This window comes from Lagopus leucura, unplaced genomic scaffold, assembly GCF_019238085.1.
Source record: "Lagopus leucura isolate 7727_CA_CO unplaced genomic scaffold, USGS_WTPT01 Super-Scaffold_100012, whole genome shotgun sequence".
Taxonomy (NCBI): domain Eukaryota; kingdom Metazoa; phylum Chordata; class Aves; order Galliformes; family Phasianidae; genus Lagopus; species Lagopus leucura.
Window position 1 is genome coordinate 16,781,534 of NW_024962267.1, and position 21,487 is coordinate 16,803,020.

The 21,487-nt window shown below is 42.3% G+C and overlaps 1 protein-coding gene across 1 annotated transcript in view; it reads left to right on the forward strand.

Moving 5' to 3' along the window:
- The window catches only part of MAP2 (microtubule associated protein 2), a 192,001-nt gene extending 171,676 nt beyond the window's left edge, over positions 1 to 20,325 (forward strand). Inside the window, exons 13-17 of the mRNA XM_042874432.1 lie at positions 1,058 to 1,208; positions 3,131 to 3,474; positions 14,827 to 14,908; positions 15,410 to 15,522; positions 16,202 to 20,325. Coding sequence (XP_042730366.1) covers positions 1,058 to 1,208; positions 3,131 to 3,474; positions 14,827 to 14,908; positions 15,410 to 15,522; positions 16,202 to 16,417 — 906 coding nt within the window. The 3' untranslated portion in view covers positions 16,418 to 20,325. The remainder of the gene's footprint in view (positions 1 to 1,057; positions 1,209 to 3,130; positions 3,475 to 14,826; positions 14,909 to 15,409; positions 15,523 to 16,201) is intronic.
- Positions 20,326 to 21,487: the final 1,162 nt, after the last annotated feature.

Here is a 21,487-nt window from a genome sequence, read left to right on the forward strand (position 1 = left end):
ACAGTAGTAGTCATTTGTCCTGCAGGAAAAGTTTTAAAAAAGGAATTTTCGACCAGTTAATACTTTCTGAAAACAAATTCAGTCCCCATGGAGGAGGGTGCCGTTCTTATCACCTTTAACAAGGGCAGAAGCCAAATTCTTTGTACGTGGGACCATGCTGAAGAAGTTGCAGTTCATTCCAGCTTCCCCATATTTACTTTGCACTTGCACTGCAAATCTATCTGATGCCGAGTTGGTGACTGTTATGTTGTGTAAAAGCTGTTTTCACCATGCATAGTGTGTCTCATACTGTTTGGGACCATCGTTACATTTAATCATCATCAAATCATACATCACCTAATAATGTGGTGTGCGGTGCATCTGTATTGCAGTTACATTGCAGGTGAATTCCCATGAAAATTTGACACCTGAACAGCACAAGTGTTCTTCTACTTCTGATTTGTACTAAAACAATACACCAACCAAGCCAATTCCTCATTAACAACCAGACAAGGAACCTGTCCATGTTTAGATCTAGGAGTATCTGCGTCTGTCTTAAGTAGCTCAGCAGCTTATGTGTTGTTGAAAATGATATCTATGATGGCTTCAGAGGAATTAGTTCACAATCCAGTACTCCACTAGCATCCTCTGCAGTCACTGAGAAATACAGGTTTAATTTCAGTAGGAGTAAAATCAGCCACTGATACATGCTTATTCAAATCCATAGGAAGAGAAAGCTTTGTCTGCTGCAGAGGGAGGGTTTATCTTGAAGTAGCTACAGTGAGATTGGCAAGCTACCACATTTGGGGAACTTGGAGGGAGCTCTCTCCCCAAGAACAAAGTTCTGTCCACCTTGGGCACCGGGGGCAGCCCCCTCCTATGAGTGTTTTCATGCAGTAAAGAAGCACCAAGGAGCTAATCAGAGCATGGGAAGTGGCTAGATCCTCACAGCTTCCTGTGTCATTAAACTGTGTCCGTAGGATGAGCCTTCCCCTTTGTGTATAGGTTGAGAGAGATTACAATCCAGAGCGTGATGTTTTGAAAACTAAACCTTCCTTTCTTATTTTGCTGCTATTAGGATGGAGTAAGCAAGAGTCCTGAAAAGCGTTCCTCTTTACCAAGACCTTCCTCCATCCTTCCTCCTCGAAGAGCTGTATCAGGAGATCGAGACAGGGAGGAGAACTCTCTCTCCCTCACAACATCCCTCTCTTCAGTACGACGGACCACCCGTATGTTTTTGCTTTTTTTTTTTTGCATATTAGCCCTTTCCTGCTGCCGTGGGTGTCTGCCACTTACAGAGGGCAATACAAAATATTCTAAGAAATCTTGGAAAAGTGAATCTAATAGTTAAGATAATTAATTTGTTGTTTCGTAGCAGTGATCTTCCTGTGTTCTACTCTAGTCCTGGGGCAAAAGCACCCTCAAATGAGATGTTAGATAGTAGAGTGACTCACTGGGGGAAATTAGGATAGTAAAATAGCAAGGTCTTTTTGTGAGGACTCATTCTATCAATTCACAGTCTGAAAGAAACTCCAAGGCAAAAAAATAAGTACCAAATATTCCCAAAACTTTTCCCTAGATTTGCTTTTAGTGTACGCCTCAGAAACTGTATGTGATTTCCTGCTTTTCGGTAGGCATTCATCTGGCTTTAGAAATCAATTGCTTCCCTTTATAAGAGAGCCTAAGGAAATGGATCATTAAATTCAATTAAAAAAAAAAAAAAAAAGTCCTTTGAAATTCTTGAGTGATGCCCTAAAACAGAGGCCCTCTGTATGAAGAGTGACCTCTGCCTGGCACAGCAGCTCATTTTGCTGACTAGGAGCAAGAGGTTATCTGGTATTTGCCAATGTGGTTGGAGTGCTGAAGAACGAAAAACAAAATACCAAAGCTGCAGAGCTGGAAAAAAGAAGAATTTCCTTTCCATCTCATTAAGACTATCCAGTTAGGATTGGTTGGGAAAAGAAAGAAACCATTCAGGGAAACTGGAAGTGAAAGTGGAGTATGTTTGATCTATCAGATGAGTCACACACTGCAAAGAGTTTTTCCTGGACGCTAGGAGCAGCAGTGCATTGGATTTGCTCCATCAACAATAAACAAACAGAGTGTTTAATGAATCTAATGCAATTTTGATGAATCTCACTTCTCTAGGGAGGCCTACTTGATTGGTAATTGCTGATCATTTTAAAGGTGAAACACATATGTACCCATTCAGTGCTGGGGTTCCCGGGCTTTGGGGGTTGGTTTGATCTTTCTCTTCCTTGGTAGTCTTAGGAAAGCCTTGCTTTAAGCAGCTTGTGAAGATGTCTCAGCTTCTGTTCATTTGCCCTTGAGAGTTACGTGTAAAGGTGGCAGCAGAAAGTGCAGTCCCACTACTCATTCTTGCCCTCAATGGAAAGGACAAGTAATGCCATTAAAAGGGGAATGAAGCTGCTAAAAACTGTTACGGTATTTATTAATTTATTAACTTGCATGCAGATGTTGCTAGACCGTGATTTTTAATCAATTTGCCTTTTCACTTCACTACTGAAAAATAGCAATCGAACATGAGGGACATCTGCCTGTCCACACAACAGAGCTATTACTTGTTCATCAGCTGAGTACTTGCCTAGGATAGAGTTGAAGAGGCTAGACTACCACAAGTTGTATGTGAGCAGAAGCAGCCAGGCATTCAGAGCCTAGAGTTTCAAGATTACAGACTTTTCACGAGCCTAGTTTAACCTCAAATCTATTGAAACTGATGACAGCATTCTTACTGGTGAGTCAGACTGTCCGATCAAGCCTTGAAGGTTGGATTCAGATGGTGCTTCAGTTCTTTTCCTAAGAGGGAAATTGGTGTGTTGATACTGTGCCTTTTGTAATGAGCTCTTCAGGAAGCATAGGCTCTGTGGGCAGCACATCTGTATTGCAACGTGGAGAGCTCAGTCACTGTGTGGGTGATTTATCAGACCAGCCACACGTGTCAAAGTAACTCCAGCAGGGTTGATTAGCAAAGGAGATGCAGAGACAGACAGCAGTCTGCTGTTACAGCTCCAGCTGACAGCCATCTCAGAGCTCTGTCTTGTGTGGCAGACAGGGTTGTAGTCTTGGGAAGCACGGAAGGAAGAAGAGCTTGTATTTCTAGGTTGAAATTATGTTTTTTTCTTGCATGTAGGATCAGAACCAATTCGTAGCAGAACAGGAAAAAGTGGAACTTCTACTCCCACTACTCCTGGCTCCACTGCCATTACTCCAGGGACACCACCAAGCTATTCTTCCCGTACACCAGGCACTCCAGGGACACCCAGCTACTCCAGAACCCCACATACTCCTGGAACCCCCAAATCTGCCATACTGGTACCTACTGAGAAAAAAGTTGCCATAATTCGCACTCCTCCTAAGTCTCCAGCAACTCCAAAGCAGCTGCGAGTTATTAACCAGCCTCTACCTGACCTCAAGAATGTCAGGTCCAAAATTGGATCAACAGATAACATCAAATACCAGCCTAAAGGGGGGCAGGTAAGGATTTCAGTCTGTATTTTCATCTATATGTGATTTAATCTCGCCTTTTGGGTTGGTATGGGGCAGGAGCCATTTTAAGTTTCCTTTCAAATGCTACTTCTCTTGTCACTGCCATCTACGTTGGTTGTTTAAGTGATGTTAAATTGCAGTGGTCAGGACTGTATTCAGAAAATCATCTTCACAAAACTGGAGCAGTACCTCACTGAGATCAGGGGAGAAGTTTCCAACAAGAGCTTGCACTCTGTGTCACAGATACATTTCAGTGTGACCCTCACCAGTTTTTGCTTCCTTAGTCTTCAACAGCACCAGAAAATTAAGGAAGTTAGCTTTAATTCAGGCAAGTTCAAATTCAACCTAGATAGATTTTAGCAGGATTGCACAGCACCATGACCTTTCCCTGTGTCATTTTGCATGACTTAAGCACTGTGTTGAATGATGTAAATGAATTGCAGCCTCCAACCTGGGTAAATTGACCCGAAATTAAAGATGATGGGGGGGCACAACTTAACTGTTCATTCCAACTACTTCAGGGTTGGAATAAGCAGGCTCAGGTCTCACATAAGCTGGAGAAGGCATATACATGAAGAAAAGATGAATGCATAAGAAGGTAAATCAGCATTTTCTGTTCTTGTTGTCTGAAAGCATATGAATTCAGAGACGTTTTGATGCAATTAAAAGTTGAAAAATGAGAGAATGTTTCACACCTTGCATAGTTATTACACCCTGAAGCACATGATCATAAAGATTGCTATCAGCTGAAGACTGATAACGTGTATGATAACAAAATCCCTTGTTACTAGAGACAGAACTTACTGAATGTTGAAAAGGACAGTGAAGACGTAGACTTTTCAGGTGAGCAGGAGCTTTTGGAGACTGAAGAGAGACAGAGAATACCGTAAATTTTCCTATGTTATGATTTTTATGCCTTCTCCCGAAGAGTATCTGCCAAACAGAGCGATGGGCACAGCTAGAATAGCCTTCTCTCATTTTCGGGCAGTGCAGAATTGGTATCGTGCGTGGCATTAAAACACAAAATTCTGTTCAATAAAACAGGCCTTCTGCTTGGAAGAACATTTGTTTTAGCTTACAGGACGAAGCAGTCCATTTTATTAATGTTTAAATGGCTATAAACCCGTTTACAACCTAAAAGAAATCCTATTTCATTTAGAAACAAAGAGGCTGAATGAGAAGGAGGAAAAATAATATAACCTATCAAAACTTAGGCTAAAAAATGCAGAAAACTCACCCTTATGGCTGTAAACAATTTTGTTGATAAACTTTTTGTAAAAAGTTTTTGTTCATTTTCTATTGATTGAGGGCACAACCCCACCACAAAAACAGCCTGTGTCCCCAGCTCTGTTTTACTTCCCTGAGACTTCTGAGTTACAGCACTGGCAATCTGGGTGCTTTCTGGGCAGGTCCACCTCTCAGCTACCTGCAGGGACAGGACATGTGTGATAAACACGCTCCCCCATTCAGCTGTCCAGAAGATAAGACATTCTAGAAAGCTGGGTTGCACAGTATTCCCAGATCAGATACTTCTGTAAATTTCTGAGTTTTGGAATACATTGTGGAACATACACAACAGTGAGGTTGCCTAATGCTGCATCCAGAAAAATAAAGAAACTGAATTAAAAAGGAATATTGCTATACTACATTTACTGCAGGTCTTCCAGAGAAAAAAGCAGGCTCATATATTAAACAGTAAGGTATCCTTTAAGCGTGGATCCTGTTTTCATCAGTAAGTCAACATATTCAACATCTTCTGGGATTTGGACAGTAGCAGCTTACTTAGATAAAGTCCAGAGATCATGCCTCTGCATTGGTTCTCCTGCCTTGATTTCGCTAAGTGTCTGCGTAGTTATTTTGCATGGAAGTCCAACGCCCATCTGACATGCTGCATAGCAGATAGTCAAGCTGCAGAGGGGTCTGGAGGACACCTTCAGATAGTGCTTCTGGATTCGTATGTTTTGCAGCAAGTTCAGCTGCTGGACATGGGGGCTCAAAACCCCAACCATGTTAGCCTGACCTCCTTCCTTTTAGTCTCTGTGGACCACAAGAGCAGTACAAGACTAAAGGACCAAGTGAACTGTATTTAATTGTAAACACCATGCCTGGACAGCTTAGCAGTTCTGTGGAGTTGTACAGTCTTTTCTGGATAGTGAAGAATGTCCCAGGTTTTGGTACTTCACATTTTGGGGGATCACAGGTGAAATCTCCTGCCTGCACACACACTGTCACAGAAATGAAAGAATTTTTTATTCCCTCTGGTCTCAGGCCACTGAACTGGGCAAAGGGAGAGCCGATGACTTTTTTCTTTATGTCTCCCTTATGCCATCGTTCAGTCTAGACAAGTGGTTTCAGGATTAATTCTTTGCCAGTATGTGCAATTGAATTTTATAGGGTCTGTTTGAGGAACGTATAAAAGCTAATTTAATTTCCTTCTGTCTTCTCCCTTCTTTTAATGTCTGGTGGCAAATAGTGCGCTGGCTAAAGTGAGCTGTTATCTACTATCTGGTTTTAGTGATGATACATGGAACAAGCAGAAAGCTGCTCAGTTTTTATAACCTGAACTGAAAGTGCTGATAGCAGTAACCACGGGAAAAACTAGCAGACAAAAAGCCGACATACATCTGAGCAAGTTAAGCACATAAACATGACATGCAAATCACTAAAGAAATACAGATATGCAGCCCAGCAGTGTCATTTGGAGACAGACTATGCTTTTACCAGAGGCATATCTTAACCTAGCACAAGGTCTTTTCTTAGCTCACAGCTGTCCTAGAGAAAGCAGCCGCACTGTGAAACCACCAGAGGCTGAGGTGCAGAACTGAAGCAGCAGGGGAGGTTTGAACGCTGTATAAATCAAGAAATGCAGTGCTTCAGCCTGGAATTTCATCAAAAGCTCATCAGCTAGCAGTTTGACTTGAATTCAGCTTTGATTTGCCAACCACAGAAAGAAAGGAAAGGAAGATACTACTCCACCTTACAGAAAAGAGAAAAAAAGAAAAAAAAAAAGAGCACATTTCTAGTGGGAGAAACAAGCAAACAGCGCTCTGCATTCTGTTCCTAATAGGAATAGATGGCTTGAGATATGTTTAATTGCTATTCTGTAGTCTGGAGAAATGAGGGCTTCTCCATTCGGTGTTGAAGCCAGGAGATGGTTATCTGGTTTTCTCTTTGTAGTAAAGTATGGTGAAATGTTATCATTCTTGGCAAAGCTCGGAGTCAACTTGCTCATGGGTATGTCTGCTGGGCTTCAGATGGATTTTAGCACTGCATCAGCTGTGGAGGAAACACTGTGCTTTCAAAAGCAACCCATTTGCATCTGTTATTTCTCAGACAGCCCAAGGGAGGCATGGGGAGAACTGGGGGAAGGGCTGGAAATGTGTTTCACATGCCAAGACTTTGGTTTTGCTTTTCTGTTCAGACTTTCTGTCATCTTGAAATTATATCTATGAGTGCTGTTTGTACACAGCAGCATACAAAAGTGCAATTAACTCTTCGTTATGGACCAGGCAGCGTATTTATAAAGCATTACAGGCTAGCAACCAAGGAGAGAGCCAACTTAGATTTCTTTTAACTTAATTTTGAGAGGTACACTACACTAACAGCCAGGCACCTTGTAGGGAGTAGGATGACATATTAAAATGAAATACCTCAGCCCTGTTGGAGAATTAATTGCTCCTTACATGTTTTTAGAGAGATTAAAGGGAGTATTTGTACTATTTTCTGGAGTAGATTGAAGGTACCAGGACACAGATTTCTGTAACAGCCTGAGTCATTCCATTGGCAAGTTCAGCATGGCCAGCATTTTCAGCAGAGCTCTGAGTTGTCTAGATTTTGGCAACAAAATGGAGAAGGTGGTTCTTATTGGAAAAATGTTCAGGCAATACACAGTCTGGATTCAAGCTGTTTAGTCATACCATGGTGTTCTCTCTTGCACGGTAAAGTGAAAAAAGAATTCATTTTGCTAGATGGGAAGGAACAGAAAAGGAAAGGATAAAAACCTTGTTTTTTATCTGGAAACTTTGGATTTGGAAAAGAGATGCTAGGGGACAAATCTGGTGAGCTTTGGGAAAATCGACTTCCATGAAGACATAAACACAGGGTGTTTTTTTCAACTTGAACTGAACAACGTAATTTTCTCCATTATGCTGGAGTAAAGAAAACCCAGGCATTGCAACTCAAAAATGATTCCTTAAGGCTGTGGAACTGATTTGCAAACTTTGATGCTTGTTACTTCATTTTTGAAGTTATTAGCATCCCTTCAATTATTAGCAACTGTTCCTTCTAAAAATTAAGGACTGAACTCTATGGTTTCAGAAAAATCTGTTTTGCTGTGGGTTTGTTTGTGGGCTGGTTTTTCTATTTTGTTTTTTTTTGGGTTTTTTTTTTTTCAGTTTAGGGCAGTACTGAAGCAGCAATCTATGGGATCCTGGGTTTTAGCTGAATTAATTTTGCTCCCAGGATTTTTTTTACTTGGCGTACCTGAATCAGTTTCTTTTTCCATCTGGTTCATCATTTGCCCAGATTTAGTGAGGAGTATGATTACAGAACAGTTGTTACATTTTATCTGTCTCGAATCTTGCTCTTTCTTGAATGCTCAGTTAAGATGACTTTTTGTCCCTTGACTGTAAACTCTTCAGCATGGAAAGTTGTCCATTTGCCTTGTTTCCCAGCAAGACATCTCAGTGTTCCTGCATCACAGTCATGCAACCAGACCGAGGCCTGCCTTGCTAGATGTTAGATTTAAAGAGAAAATTCCAGTTTCTGTATCAGTTGTTAATTTATGAGAGAGAAATGTTGGTTTTTTTTCTGTGTGATAACTATGAAAACAACATCTATCACAAATCTGTGTGCTTGGGACAATTAGCAACATGTATGTGATATTAATCAATGGGCACAATTTAAATTTTGGTAGTTGAGAAAGATGCACTCAGAAAATATTTTTTGCCCTTGTGTCGTGCTGATGATGGCTTTTCTTCCCTTTACAATTAGGGACATTCCTAAATCTGATTATTAATTAGATATATGCTGTGATCTGCAAATAGGTAGATCGAAGCTTGTAAGTTCTTCACAGACAGACATCAATCAGCCACCAGTATTCTGTGCAAGTACTAAAGACATGGTTTTCAAAGGTCCGGAATTAACATATCTTCTTTGTCACCCTTTGCTAAGAATAAGATGAAGATGGTACATCATTTTGTCCATGCTGTGTGTGCAGTACAGTTCTTTATTTTGAATCTCACTAGCATGTAGGCTGGCTTTTGCCTTGGTGTGTGTATCTGGTAATGCCAGGAGTGCAAATATGATCTCAGGTTCTGTTTGTAGATGTTGAACCTTTGAGGCACAGTCCTCCTCTTCAGCGGCTTTAATTGGTCACAGAAATGCCCTTCCCCTTTCCTTTACTCTACGTGTAGCCTCTGCCAGGAGCATGAAATCTGTAGTATAATCTGTCCTTGGCAGCATATAGACTTTGAAGCACTGAGAACTACTCCTTGATTCTAACCAGGTTTTAACCTTAACCTCACTTCTGTGCCCAACCAATTCTTGTTTCATTCAGTCCCTTTGTTAACCAGCAGGGCAAACACTGAAATAACGTCTAGTTCCTGGGATGTGTCTGTGTCAAATTACTGTGATGCTGTGGTAGGTAGGAGGAACCTGTCATTTTTGGTAAGTTGTTAGGAGTCTGGGAGCTTTTCCCAATATCACAGCCTCACAGCATGTTCAAGTGACAAGTGGAGCCACGGTAGAGATTTTTTTTTTAATGCTTTAGGCTCAGTGTTTGTGGTAGAACTTCTCAAAGGCCATGATTTCATGGCAGGGAGAACATTAATCATCAGCTTCTTGAAAAAAATACATGCAGAGCCTGTAATTTCATCAGCTTCTCAGTTTTTGTTCTGTGAGTATCCTCATTTTGGTGTGCACCATTGTAGTGAGCCACAGGAGAGAAGCAGTTGATGGATCATCTGCCCAGACACTGATTTGTTAGGAAGGGGCTTTTCCTGTTCCTGTGGAAGCTGAACTGAATGATGATAGGCAGCAATGAACCTTAATTCTTTCCCTTTCAGAAGCTGTTTTCAGTCACGGATGCAGCGGGGCACAGCTAAACTAAATTCTTTCTTGCATTTCTCTGCCTTCTATTCAGTACTTCTACAAATTTCTGCTCGCCGTGAATACAGAGGTACAGTACTGCCAGAGGAGGGCCTGTTCCAGGCCCCTGAGAGGAGACTTTTATACATAGATACTTTGAAATCATAGTTCACTTTCTGTGAACAGCGACAGGGAGCCACATATATCACTGGGTGATGCCCAGGTATTATCAGCCTGTTGCTTCTCATGTCACCCAGTTTCACTCAGAAACATCCTTTCTGGTGTAGGGCAGACCAGACCACAGCTGCTTCCTGTTGAAATTACCTGCCAGGCCACTAGAAGTGTTCACCTGTGTGAGTAGAGGTCAATATATGCCTCATCTAAATGAATTCCGTGAAAAATACCTTCAACACTTGTTTTCCTCGCAGCTATCCATAAATGCCTCGTATCTCCTGATACTTTGTTGGACAACATTCAAACAGCACAGAAGGCACTGGAGCACAGTGGCCAATTCCTTCTGGGGACTGTCTAGAAGCAGTTGGTGTCTGTAAGGCTACGCTGTGTGCTAGACAGCACTATCTGCCCTGGGCTTTGCTCCCGGACCACTGTGGAAGTGTCATCAGAAGATAGAGCGGGGGAAGGTCTGCCACTCTGCCAGGACTTCAGACAGAAACCAGACTGATTGTTGGGCAGTGTGGTTTTGTGGAATAACTCAGCATTGTCTGTAAGGCTTAAGTTTTCCACTGTGGTTTTGCTTTACTTGGATATGAGAAATGACAAACCAAAATACTGCCTTCCAGAGCCTGTGCAGCATGTCTTGGCAACCCAGCATCGGTTTGGTAGAATTGAATTTACACATCTCAGAATGGCATGTCCATGCAAGTGTTATGAGGGAGTCTGTAAGGAGATTAGCCTATTGGGATGTTTAGGGGAGTGTGAAGAGAAAGCACTCAATTTTCTAACACAGATTACTACAGTGTTCCCTTTCCTGAATGAGAGCATGAGCAGGCTTGATCTTTCATTTACTGTGCACGCATATTAGAATATAGAATGAAAGTTCATATACATGCATTCCTACCACACCTCCACCCCCGCACAAGATGTCCATATACATTTGGGAACATGGAGGCCTTCCTGGTGAGTCATGGTATTTGTGCTGTCTCTATCACAGGCAAATGCATCATTTAATTCCTTTCAAGCACCATTATAAAAGTTTACCATTTTCTTTTTGTAGCTCTGTTCCCTTGAGAAGCAGTTTCAGAGCCTCCCTGCTTTGATAGCTACACATTTCCTTCTGAATTGCAGCTTCAAATAATTCGGCTTGTTTATCCTTTTTGTTTGAAAGCCAGAGATTCTCTTTAGCCTAAATGGTGCCTGTCCCTCTCTGGTACTTTCCGTCTGATGTTTACAGTCTGATTTCCCAAAGGAAACAAAGATCATGGAGTCATGCTGTCTGGCTGGCAGTCTTAGCTATCCTCAATTCATTTGTAACTTGTTGGCCAATTTCAACCAGTGCTGACAGGGGAGCAGAGGTTAGAAACACCTGCTGTCCCTCCAAGATGGGATGATAGTTATTGATTAGATTCTAAACAGAGGCTCAGCACTGTTACTGGGGAAACAGCAGTGATAACTCAGTCCCTGCTCCGCAGTCAGAGACATTGGCTCCTATTTGCGTAGACTAACCTACCTGGGAGAAAGCTAGGTGGGTATTGCTGGCAGGAGGGAGTAGGCCTTGCTTAAAAATACAAATTAATGGATTAAATGGTATAAGGCATTAATCCGCAGGAAACAAGGCTTCGTTAGTTCATAGAATGCTTAGTTATTGAGGACTTAAACATGGACAGGGATACTGATGTATTCCGGGAAAGGGAGAAAGAGTAATTAGGGAAAACCTGGATCAGTGTACTTTCCACCTGTGCCAGGTGAGCTGCACAGCACGTCTGCATCACTCGTCTCACTTCAGCCTTCAGCACAGGACATAAATGATAGATAGAGTTCCTATTGATCCTGCTACACAGAGGCACATTTCATCCATAGAGAGGATAGTTGTGTTGATTGTTCCTTTACATACCTGCTAGCTCGGTTCATGACACTCATAACCTGTCAGATATTTGGGTGCAAACCAAACTTTAGGCACTTTGTCAAAGGCACTCTCAATTTACCGCCTTGCTTTGGCTTCCCTTTTAAGCTACAGGCCCCCCGTCCGCAGCAGTGAGGTCTTGCCATGACCAAAGTCAGCATTTTTCAGAGCAAGTGCATCCCTGTGGCCATTGCTGAGAGGTGCTGCTGACCCATCGCTGAGATAGATGTGCTCAGAAAGTGCTAGGGAGGCTTTCTGTTTTGTCCAGTCCTGTCTGGCCTGAAGCTCTCTGGGAACCAGATCTGACCGCACATCTGATGTGTGTTTCAGTAACTGATGTGACACCTGTCTTGTACAGTACTGGGGTACATTTTTTTAAACATATAGTATATTGAGATAAAGTACAAACCTAAAACTCCAAAGGCATTTCCTTTTATTTTTCAGTGTACATTGGTTTACTTTCATGCATTAAGCAGACAGGAGAAAGACAGAACTATCAGCTTGCCTAGCAAAGATGCCCTTCTAAGGGGATGAAGGTGACCCACTAGTTGTGTTTTCTAGTGCTCCCATCACCCTTATTGCTGAGCATGCCATCATCACAGATCTTTACCAAATTAAGCAAGGAAGCACTTACCATTCCAGTGGTTTGATTGATAGAGTAATTACTTTATGTGTAATGAAGGGGACCCACAAAACAGCTTGCCATGAAGAAATGCTTTGCATTAGCTACGAAGTGCCTCCCTAAAAATTTCTTCTTGGTATCTGAGTGTGGCATTATTCTTGCTGCAAGGGCCAACAGCTGCAAAATCTGATATTCTGGTAAGGTGGTCAGATTGGCTTTTCCTAGTTCAGGAAGGTGAGGCACAGAGGAAATCAGTAATTTGTTTCAGATTTAACAGAAAGTCCGGGACAGTTTGAGGAACTGACACCAGGAAGCACAAACTGCACAGGGTTCTTCCTTCCTCCCACTGAGCACTTCAGCTGGTGTGCAGCTGCTTGGTGTTTCTGGAGTTGTGAGATGAAGCAACAGGCCACCTCTGCACTGTACCTTTTTATTGCCTAAATAGAGAGGCACTGAGCTCTGACTGCAGTTTAATCTATTTGTCAAGAGCTGTCAGTCACCTTTAAAAGGACACCCTGCGATCAGCAGTCTGTTATATGAATGTAGCCCCTGTTAAGGCTATGTTGCAGGCGGGGTGAAATACCTCAGGATTTCAACTGTTGTCTGAGCTGGCTGGATCATAGATTGCTGCATGAAAGGCTGGAGTGCTGAACTGAGCAGAGGGTTTCCATCTTCTCCTTGTGGCCAGTTCAGCAGAAACACTGGCCATTGCTTTAAAGAGTCTAGCACAGGCTTTCCAAGAACTCTCATCTGAGAAACTAAGGAGTTCTTTGAGCTTTTCGGAGAAAAGCTGCCTCTCATATTTCCCAGTATTGAAGCATCTCTCTTTGCATTTCACCACCAGTTCATGAGGTAGAAAAAGAGCAACGTACTGTGTTTATTTGTGTTGTAACATACTAAGTGTACAGATTGGTCTGATTAACTTTCTCACACACACTTCAGTACAGAAGGAATCACAGCAGGAGACAAAATTACTCTGGCTCCCTTGTCCTGCACCCCGATGGAGTGTCTGTGTTTTATGTAGTAAGTTACCTTCGATTCCTTTTAGGTTAGGATTTTAAACAAGAAGATCGATTTTAGCGATATTCAGTCCCGGTGTGGTTCCAGAGATAACATCAAACATTCTGCAGGGGGAGGAAATGTAAGTAGCACAGACACCCTGTAAGCAGGCATCTCCACTGCGATGATCCACCTTGCACAGCCAACTCCCTCTATCTCCCTTTTTCTGAGCACTCTTTTCCTTCTTGCTAATAACTCACATGTGAGTTTGGTCTAGTAGTTGTGTGAGCCCTGTGTATGCAGTGGTGGTCTTCTGATTGTTCTTCATGGAGCACAACACATTTCCAGGACTTGATCAGGAAAAGAAAATGAGAAAGACAGGTCATCTCTATAAACACCCAGGGATACTAACAGTAAAGGGTGAGCCAGAATGGTTTAGTGCTTTTCTTGGGAGTGGCCCGAGAAAATCATTTCCAGAAAGAGACTCCAGCTCACAGCTGGGCATCCTCAGCTAACCTTCTCACTTCTCTACGTTCTTCAGAGAGAAAAAAGATACAAAGAAAATAAGGATAAAGAAAGTTCAGAGAGAGGGTGTGATCAGCTGATGTACGTGTGCTAATGCCACAGCGTTATTCTGGTACAAACAGCTGAGGTTGCTCAGGGTTTGATCATACACCGGTTGGGTCCAGCAGACATACTGGAATAGCATAAGGATGTGATGCACCTGGTGGAAACGATTGGTCCTCAGACGAATTTGCGGCATGCACACATCAGGTCCTCTGCAGTGGGAAGTAACCAGATTCACTACGGCCACCACTGCTGGCTTAAGTCACTGCTGGCGATGTAAGAAAAGCAGAGGCATTGTAGTCAGCTTGGAGCTTCTGTGTGCATTGCTTGGCCCGGTCTGGAAGGGCTGCGGCTTCCTGCTGGGGGCAAAGCAGGATTGTGGCTGTAGCTGTTCCCAAGCTGGGCTCAGCGCAGCCATGGCAACACAGAAGAGATGGAGGGTGCCTGTGCTGCTGCCTGGCTGAGCAGTGCAGTGCTGCTGCCACTGGTGACTGTGCACCAGCTGAGGCACAGCTGCAGGAGTTGCGTTTGTAGATTCACCAGCCTCTCTGTAGCGGATTGAGCTTAAAAATGCCTATCATGTTTAGATGGCAAAAAATGTGAAACAGATGGCCAAGAAAAAAACAGTCATGGAAATATTCCTGCTTGCCAGGATGCACGTTCAAAAACAGAACCAAACGGGTTTGGAGCATCCACCCTTTAGGGAGGCTCAGGAACATTTCAGAAAGAACCCACAAACTGATCTGCTTCATCCTCCTCTTCATTTTCCTAATAGAAAAAGCTTAACCCACTTCTATCATTTTCCCTAGGCGGAAAGGAAGCTTGCTATATTAATCCAGCATTTCCTCATTTGTGGCCTGGTCAACTAACCGTCTCTCCTTTTCCAGTGGTTTCTGGAGGCTTGGGCTCTTCCTCTGCAAGGCTTGTCTTTTTATTTATTTTATTCTTTTCACTCTTGTAATTTCTGTGTGTGTGCTTTTAACAGGTACAGATTGTAACGAAGAAGATTGACTTGAGTCATGTGACTTCCAAGTGTGGTTCGCTCAAGAACATTCACCACAAGCCAGGTATCGGTAGAACTTCCTACAATTTCTGGGATCTGGGACAAAGGAAAGACTTGTATGTGAAGGGGAAGTCATGGAAGATACAATCCTCTTCTATAGTTCTAGAGAAAGTAAATATACTTGGGTGATAGAAACACTATTCTTAGTTCCTTAAATGTGTACAGACATAGATGTGTGGAGCCACCTTGTTTAGAGATGAGGTAAAAGGTTGTACGGAAGGATGCTGCTTGTACAAAAAGTCAGTTTGATAAAACACCAATATGCATGCTGAAGTCAGCAAAGTATTTAAATGTCTTCTTAAATCAAGCAGACTGTAGCACATGCTTACAGTTTGAATATGTGTGTTAAAGGTTTTGTATTTTACTGAACACGCAGCGTGTTATTCTGCGCATCTCTAAAATCATTAGAACTCAACTAAAAAGGAAGTAATCTGAATGTGCCCATCTGCATTGTGTCAGACCTTCTCCTGAGCTATTCTGCTCTTTATTTCCTTTTCTTGTGTAGGAGGTGGACGTGTGAAAATTGAGAGTGTGAAACTGGATTTCAAAGAGAAAGCTCAGGCTAAAGTTGGTTCACTTGAAAATGCTCACCACGTACCTGGAGGTGGTAACGTCAAGGTAAGGGGACCTCAGGGAAATGCTACCAGTGTGCCTTCAGCCCAAATTCTTCTGTGAATTTATAGAGCTGTGAATTCAGTGATGGCTCTGAGTTGAGTAGGAAATATCATTTCGTTCTGCATCAAACCCGTTCACATACCACTTGCTCCCTGTGGAATTTGGAATGATCAGGCTCACATCCCCAACTAAGATTAATGTGAACCTTGTAGAGGAACCTCCTGTGGTTTGTGCCCTGGCTTTCCATCTAAAAACAACCTTGTTTGGAACCATTGCGTGGCATAGGCATGATACAGTAAGCTTGTAGTGTGGCTATCCTAGAGGATTGGGACTGCTTTGTGAAACAGGAGGAAAACATCTTGAACGTAAGACATTGCCACAAGCATTTGAAAATACAGATTTCAGAAACAAATCACATAAAATGCCTACTAATTTCATACAGGTAGGAACTGTGCTCCTGCTTGTTCAGGCATCCATCAGAGACAGAAATATTAAGAGAGGATGTAATATATGTGTAAAAAAAAAAAAAAAGAAAATCTTCAGTTTCAATCCTTCTAGGAACTAAAGAAGCTTCAGTCCTTGTAAGAGCTGTTAAAAAAAAAAAAAAAAAGGAGAGGCAAAGATGTATGATGAGAAAATTTGTTAAACATTTCGTGTGTTAAACTCTGCTTTCCTGCAACAGATTGACAGCCAGAAACTCAACTTCAGAGAGCACGCTAAAGCCCGTGTCGATCACGGCGCTGAGATCATCACGCAGTCACCAGGCAGGTCCAGCGTGGCTTCTCCACGCAGACTCAGCAATGTCTCATCCTCTGGAAGCATCAACCTGCTTGAATCACCGCAGCTTGCTACCCTCGCTGAAGATGTCACGGCAGCCCTCGCCAAGCAGGGCTTATGAATCTGCTCATTTTGCGTTGTATGAAGTAATAATATTTAGGCATGAGCTCTTGGCAGGAATGGGCTCAGAGCAGGTGTTACATTCATTTTTACCATGTCTAAAACTAAGTCACATCCCAAGACTTGTAGTTACCATACAGTTAAAAAACAAACAAACAGATAAATATTAATAGATGCAGAAATTGGCCTGATCTCCATTTACAACAGGAAGACACTGGCTTTATATGGGTATACAACTGCAGTATGTTACATTGGACAATTATTGTTGCTCTGCTCTGTCTTGCATGGAGTACCGTACTACAATAAAATGCATTTTTACCTTTCATGTGCCTGAAGGCCATCCACCTCTTTCCGAAGAGCCTTGTTAATATCCCAAGTTGCTCATTTCACTGTTCTGTTGATAGATGGGGAAAAAAAATGAGAAACTGCCCATTGTAAGTTATTACAGGTTAGATTAAGAGTCTGCTTACCAGAAGGAAGGGGCATATAGAGAAATTCAAGTTTAATTAATAAAAAAAAAAGTGATATTTTGTATAAATGAGTAGAACAAAAGTTGAATTAAGTTATTAACATTTTTTTGGACCTGGATAATAATGTCGGTGTATAGCTGATAAAGCCAATAAATTATTTAACTAATAACTAAAACTATTAGTTGAAAACATTGAATCATGCTTGGGGAAGTGACGTAACAAAGCTTTGAAAGCGAGCACTTCCACCCCAATGGACTTGTGTCTGATTAGGAAGTTGGTTAAGCGGCTAGATCTGTGTAGTCACCATCAGTTTCACATCCTTTCCGTCTGTTTGATACAGTATTATACATATATATTTCTCTGTGGCCATTTGTGAGACGCCCTCTTCATATACTTGAATATTCTACTTTATTCACAGTATCTGTGTCTCTTGCACCCTTTGGTGTTGCAATTTTAGGTATGTAAAAGTAGATGTTAGCAGGGTTTTTTTTCCCTATTCATAAAAATACATTTAAAAAAAAAAAGATGAAAACTTTCAGCATGAAGTTGCTTTCTGTAACAACTAAAAGCCGTGACCCTGTTTTAGTGCCAGATGCAAGTCTCTTCTGTGATGCTAGAAAAAGGATTCCTTCCCTCCTCCCTCCCTTTCTTCACAAAGATATGATTTTTGTGGGGTCCAGAAGTTTGTAAAACGGTCTCCAAAGATGGCTGGGTTTGGATTCTGGATTTTTTTAAAATCCAAAATAGTTTGGCTTTTTTTTTTTTTTTTTTTTTTAAACTCCTGTAGTAACAGCAAATGTTAAATTTATTTATTTTGTTTTTCTTTTGCTAAAGTTGAAACAAAAAAAAAGTATTAAGGTGTCGTTTCCACTCCTTCAGTGATATCTTATGTATACGCTCAGGCACTCAGATAACAGTGATAAACATTACAAGAGATGCCTGTAAATTACAGTATACGAGTAAACAAATTGAGCTCCCTGCACTGGGTTGCTGTAGTGATTAATAAATAGGGCATCTTCAAATCTGAGCAAAGTGGGATTATATTGACTAATAAAAAGTATAAGAAAAAGTGTGCATAACGAGGGCAGAGATACAGAAACATCCAATCTAACGGAGTTACCTGCAAGAGCTCCAGCACTGTCTTATGGACACTCAGAGAACACTGAAGGTAATATGGGAGTATTACTCATCGGCAGATAATAATCTGCTGATGCTATATGTACAGTAGACATTATGAAATGACCAGTTTACATTCTTGCAGATTGTTTGATCTTTTTCCTTTTGAAATCTCTTAACTAAACTTTGCACTGTCAGTTGAGCTATACTTGATACATGTATTAGGTTAACGTTGTGTGCTGGAAGCTTTTTATCTGTTCTTTTTGCTCCTTCATTTCTGTGTGTGCGTGTGTGTGTTGGGTTTTGAACCAAAAAGACTGTAGAGAACATTCTTATGTCTGTGAAGGAGGATTCTAATAATTAATTGCACAGGACTCCACATGATTCAGGTTGCAAACGCATGGTTACTTGGCAGTAAATCTTCAGTGGACCAAATGAGGATTTTGGCTAAGCTGTCACATAGTATAAAGACAAAACAAAATTATGAAAACTCTATAAATTTTACTGGAAACGTTAGCCCAACACACAACATTTCAGCACTGCAAGAAGCTTTATCACACTATAAAATTCCTAATACTGTTGGTAAGTCAGTTGTTTTATACAAAGGACAGTGAGCTTGGAACCATGCTAAATGGGTTCTGATTTCTGCCTTGTATTTGTTATACTCTTGTGTAATCGTATGAATTCTCATGGAAACAATGTCAGGAGATATGCATTAAAAGCCTCTTCCCATTTTTTTTCCAGGAAAGCAAACGACAGAAAGAAAAAAAACAAAAACTACTAAAACAGTACCTACATCACATTGCTCTGATCACACAATTGATGTAAATGAGCCTTGCAGTGTGGTTTTTCTTACGCCTTTTGCAAATGTGGGAGAGTCTATGGTACTACCGAACCTCAGCTTCTCTGAAGCTGAACACCAGCTAGTGAGAACAGTGTTACTCGAGGTGTTTTTTTTTTTAATTCTGCTTTTAAAATTGACATTCTCTAGGTAATGATGTTTAGTTAATCCACTTACGAGTACAAAGTTAGAGTGGTGTAACGCACCAAGACATTTATTTCATGCATTAAAATGAGCTTTCTTGTCTTGATTCAAGCAAAGACCTTTGTAATTGTAATCATCCCTCCATAGAAAGAATCCTAGAACGCTGTGGACTTAGATGAAGGTAAAAGAAATTAAGAGTTTGTGCTGTTAAAAAAAAAAAAAAAAAAAATCCAAAAAGAAAAAGTTGTTACATGACTCTAGATGTTCATTGAAAAAGTTCATATTAATCTTAATTGATTGAGAAGAGGGTTGGTTTTTAAAAGAAGAAACTGTTTTGTAAATACATAATGCCCACTTAAACAAGACAGAGCCAGCTTCCTGGAAACTGCATCCTTTGTTTCTTTTCCACAGGCATGTTCAGCCAGCAGGTACGTGGGTGTCTGAGACCTGACTTTGTAACAGAGCAGAGATAATCCAGATAAATGGAACAGCAAAAGATGGGATGGCTAGGGGAGAGCCCCTAATTAATAATCTGTAATGGTATAGAGACAAAAGAAAGGGGCTTCTGCCCCATCCGCAGACTCCTGTTTCTGTGTAACCACAAGCAGAAAGAAATCCAAAGTGAGCAAACCTCTGTCCAGCACCAATAAGGGAAAAAACTAATACCGATGAGGATAATTCTGTGCCCGTTAGGGCCATGTATATTTTCACTGTACAGCAGTAAATGGTATCATCCATTCAGTGCTATGCTAAGGTACAGTAGTAACCTCATCGTGGCTGCTTACAAATAGATGCTTGCCTATCTACACGACCCAAGGGAGTCTGAAGGCAGCCTGTGTGTGCTACCACACGTGAGCAGCAGTTTTTGCCACGCTGGACCAAACACCGTTCCATACCCAAAGTACTCATGTCCCTTCAAAGGCAAACGCCTTGAAGAGTTGATGACGTTCGCTATGAGAGCCGAAGCAGGTAGTCTAGCCTAGGTGTGTAGAGTTCATTGCTTGTCAGACCGCTAAAGCAATTCCCGCTGCAACTCAATTCCCACTGCAGGAAAGTAAATGAGTTTCACACTTGGAAAAATCAAGAATATAAAAGCCACTTCAACTTTAGCAAAGAGAAAAAGCCAATGAATGAACATGCTGTATGCTGGGATTTCAAGGAATGCAGTCTGCTGTTACAAACCTGTGTTTTTTCTGATAATTCTAGAGCCTCTTACCATAAAAAGAGGCATTTCTTGAATGGCTGGTGGTAGGTAGTTCATGTTTTTCAATCCGATTTGCAATTGTATTTGTTGCTGTATAGTGATTGTTTTGCAAAATAAAATCGCTTGTCATCTACTGGCTCGTGTTGGTTTGCACTGTTGGGACGCAGCGCTGGGTGCACTCAGCCATTCCATATCCTCGCACCACATACCTGCTGCCATTGCGGGCAGTCGGTTCTGTCAGAGCTCGTCGAGTCCCGTTATTGACAAAACATCACGTTTTACTCATAGCAGAGCAAGATGTTCCAGTGTTGTGTGAATACATGCTCTCAGCTAGCGGGTCCCGCCGTGCGTGGAGCAGTTCAGCCCTCCCGACGAAGCACCGGGTCCGCCTCGAGCCGCTGCTCCGACGGGACGCCGTTCCCGCCCTCTCTTCGCGCGCCCCCGCAGGCGGAAAAGCAGTGCCCGCCGCGCGCCTGCGGGCTGCTTCGCGCCTCCGGAGGCCGCGCGGTGACCGTTGGTGCTGTGAGGGGAGAAGATGTGGCGGGACGGCGCGGCGGGCTGTTTGCGCCGTGAGGGCCTCGGCTGGCCGCGAGTGAGGGGTGTGCGCGGCCGGCCCCCGGCAACGTGGTGCTTCAAATGTACCAAAGGTAACGGGAGCTGCGGGCGCGGGAATTTGAAGGGGATCGGGGGAGCGTCCCCCATTTGCGGAGCTGCTGGAGGTACTTCGCTCCCGCGGGGCCCTAAGGGAAGCAGGGCCCCATTAGTACTACTGGGAGTAAGGCAGCGAGTGGAAGGATTGAAAGATGGAGAACAAAAGGATTCAAGCACTTACAGCTGAAGCGGTAGTTGAGGACAGGTGGTAAGAACCCACTTGGTCCTTTCCGGGGACACTCCTTGTGCCTCACTGCATTGCGGGTGGTGTGTTAGGATTTACCATGAGTGCTGTGCTGGAACGCTGTGCTGAGTAGGAGCTGTCGATCAAACCGGTATGAGCTACGGTTAATGGAGTGCTGGTAGCCCAGGAATCCTGCTGCAGCATTTGCTGGTGCACTGAGGGTCTTCTGGAATGGAACAAGAGAGTCCCACTGTTTGTTTCTAGGAAAAAGGCGATGGATGGGTCTGTTTGAGCTTTTGTTTGGGCTTCTTTCGTATTAATCTCTTGTTTATTTGTGTTTTTTTTTTTTTAAATTTATTTTCAAAAACAAATCAGGAGTTCTTAACTACTCTTTTGCATAACCTCACTCTGCGTGTGCGTTCACAGGTGGGTGGTGCAATCATTAAGTGCTAACTGTGCAC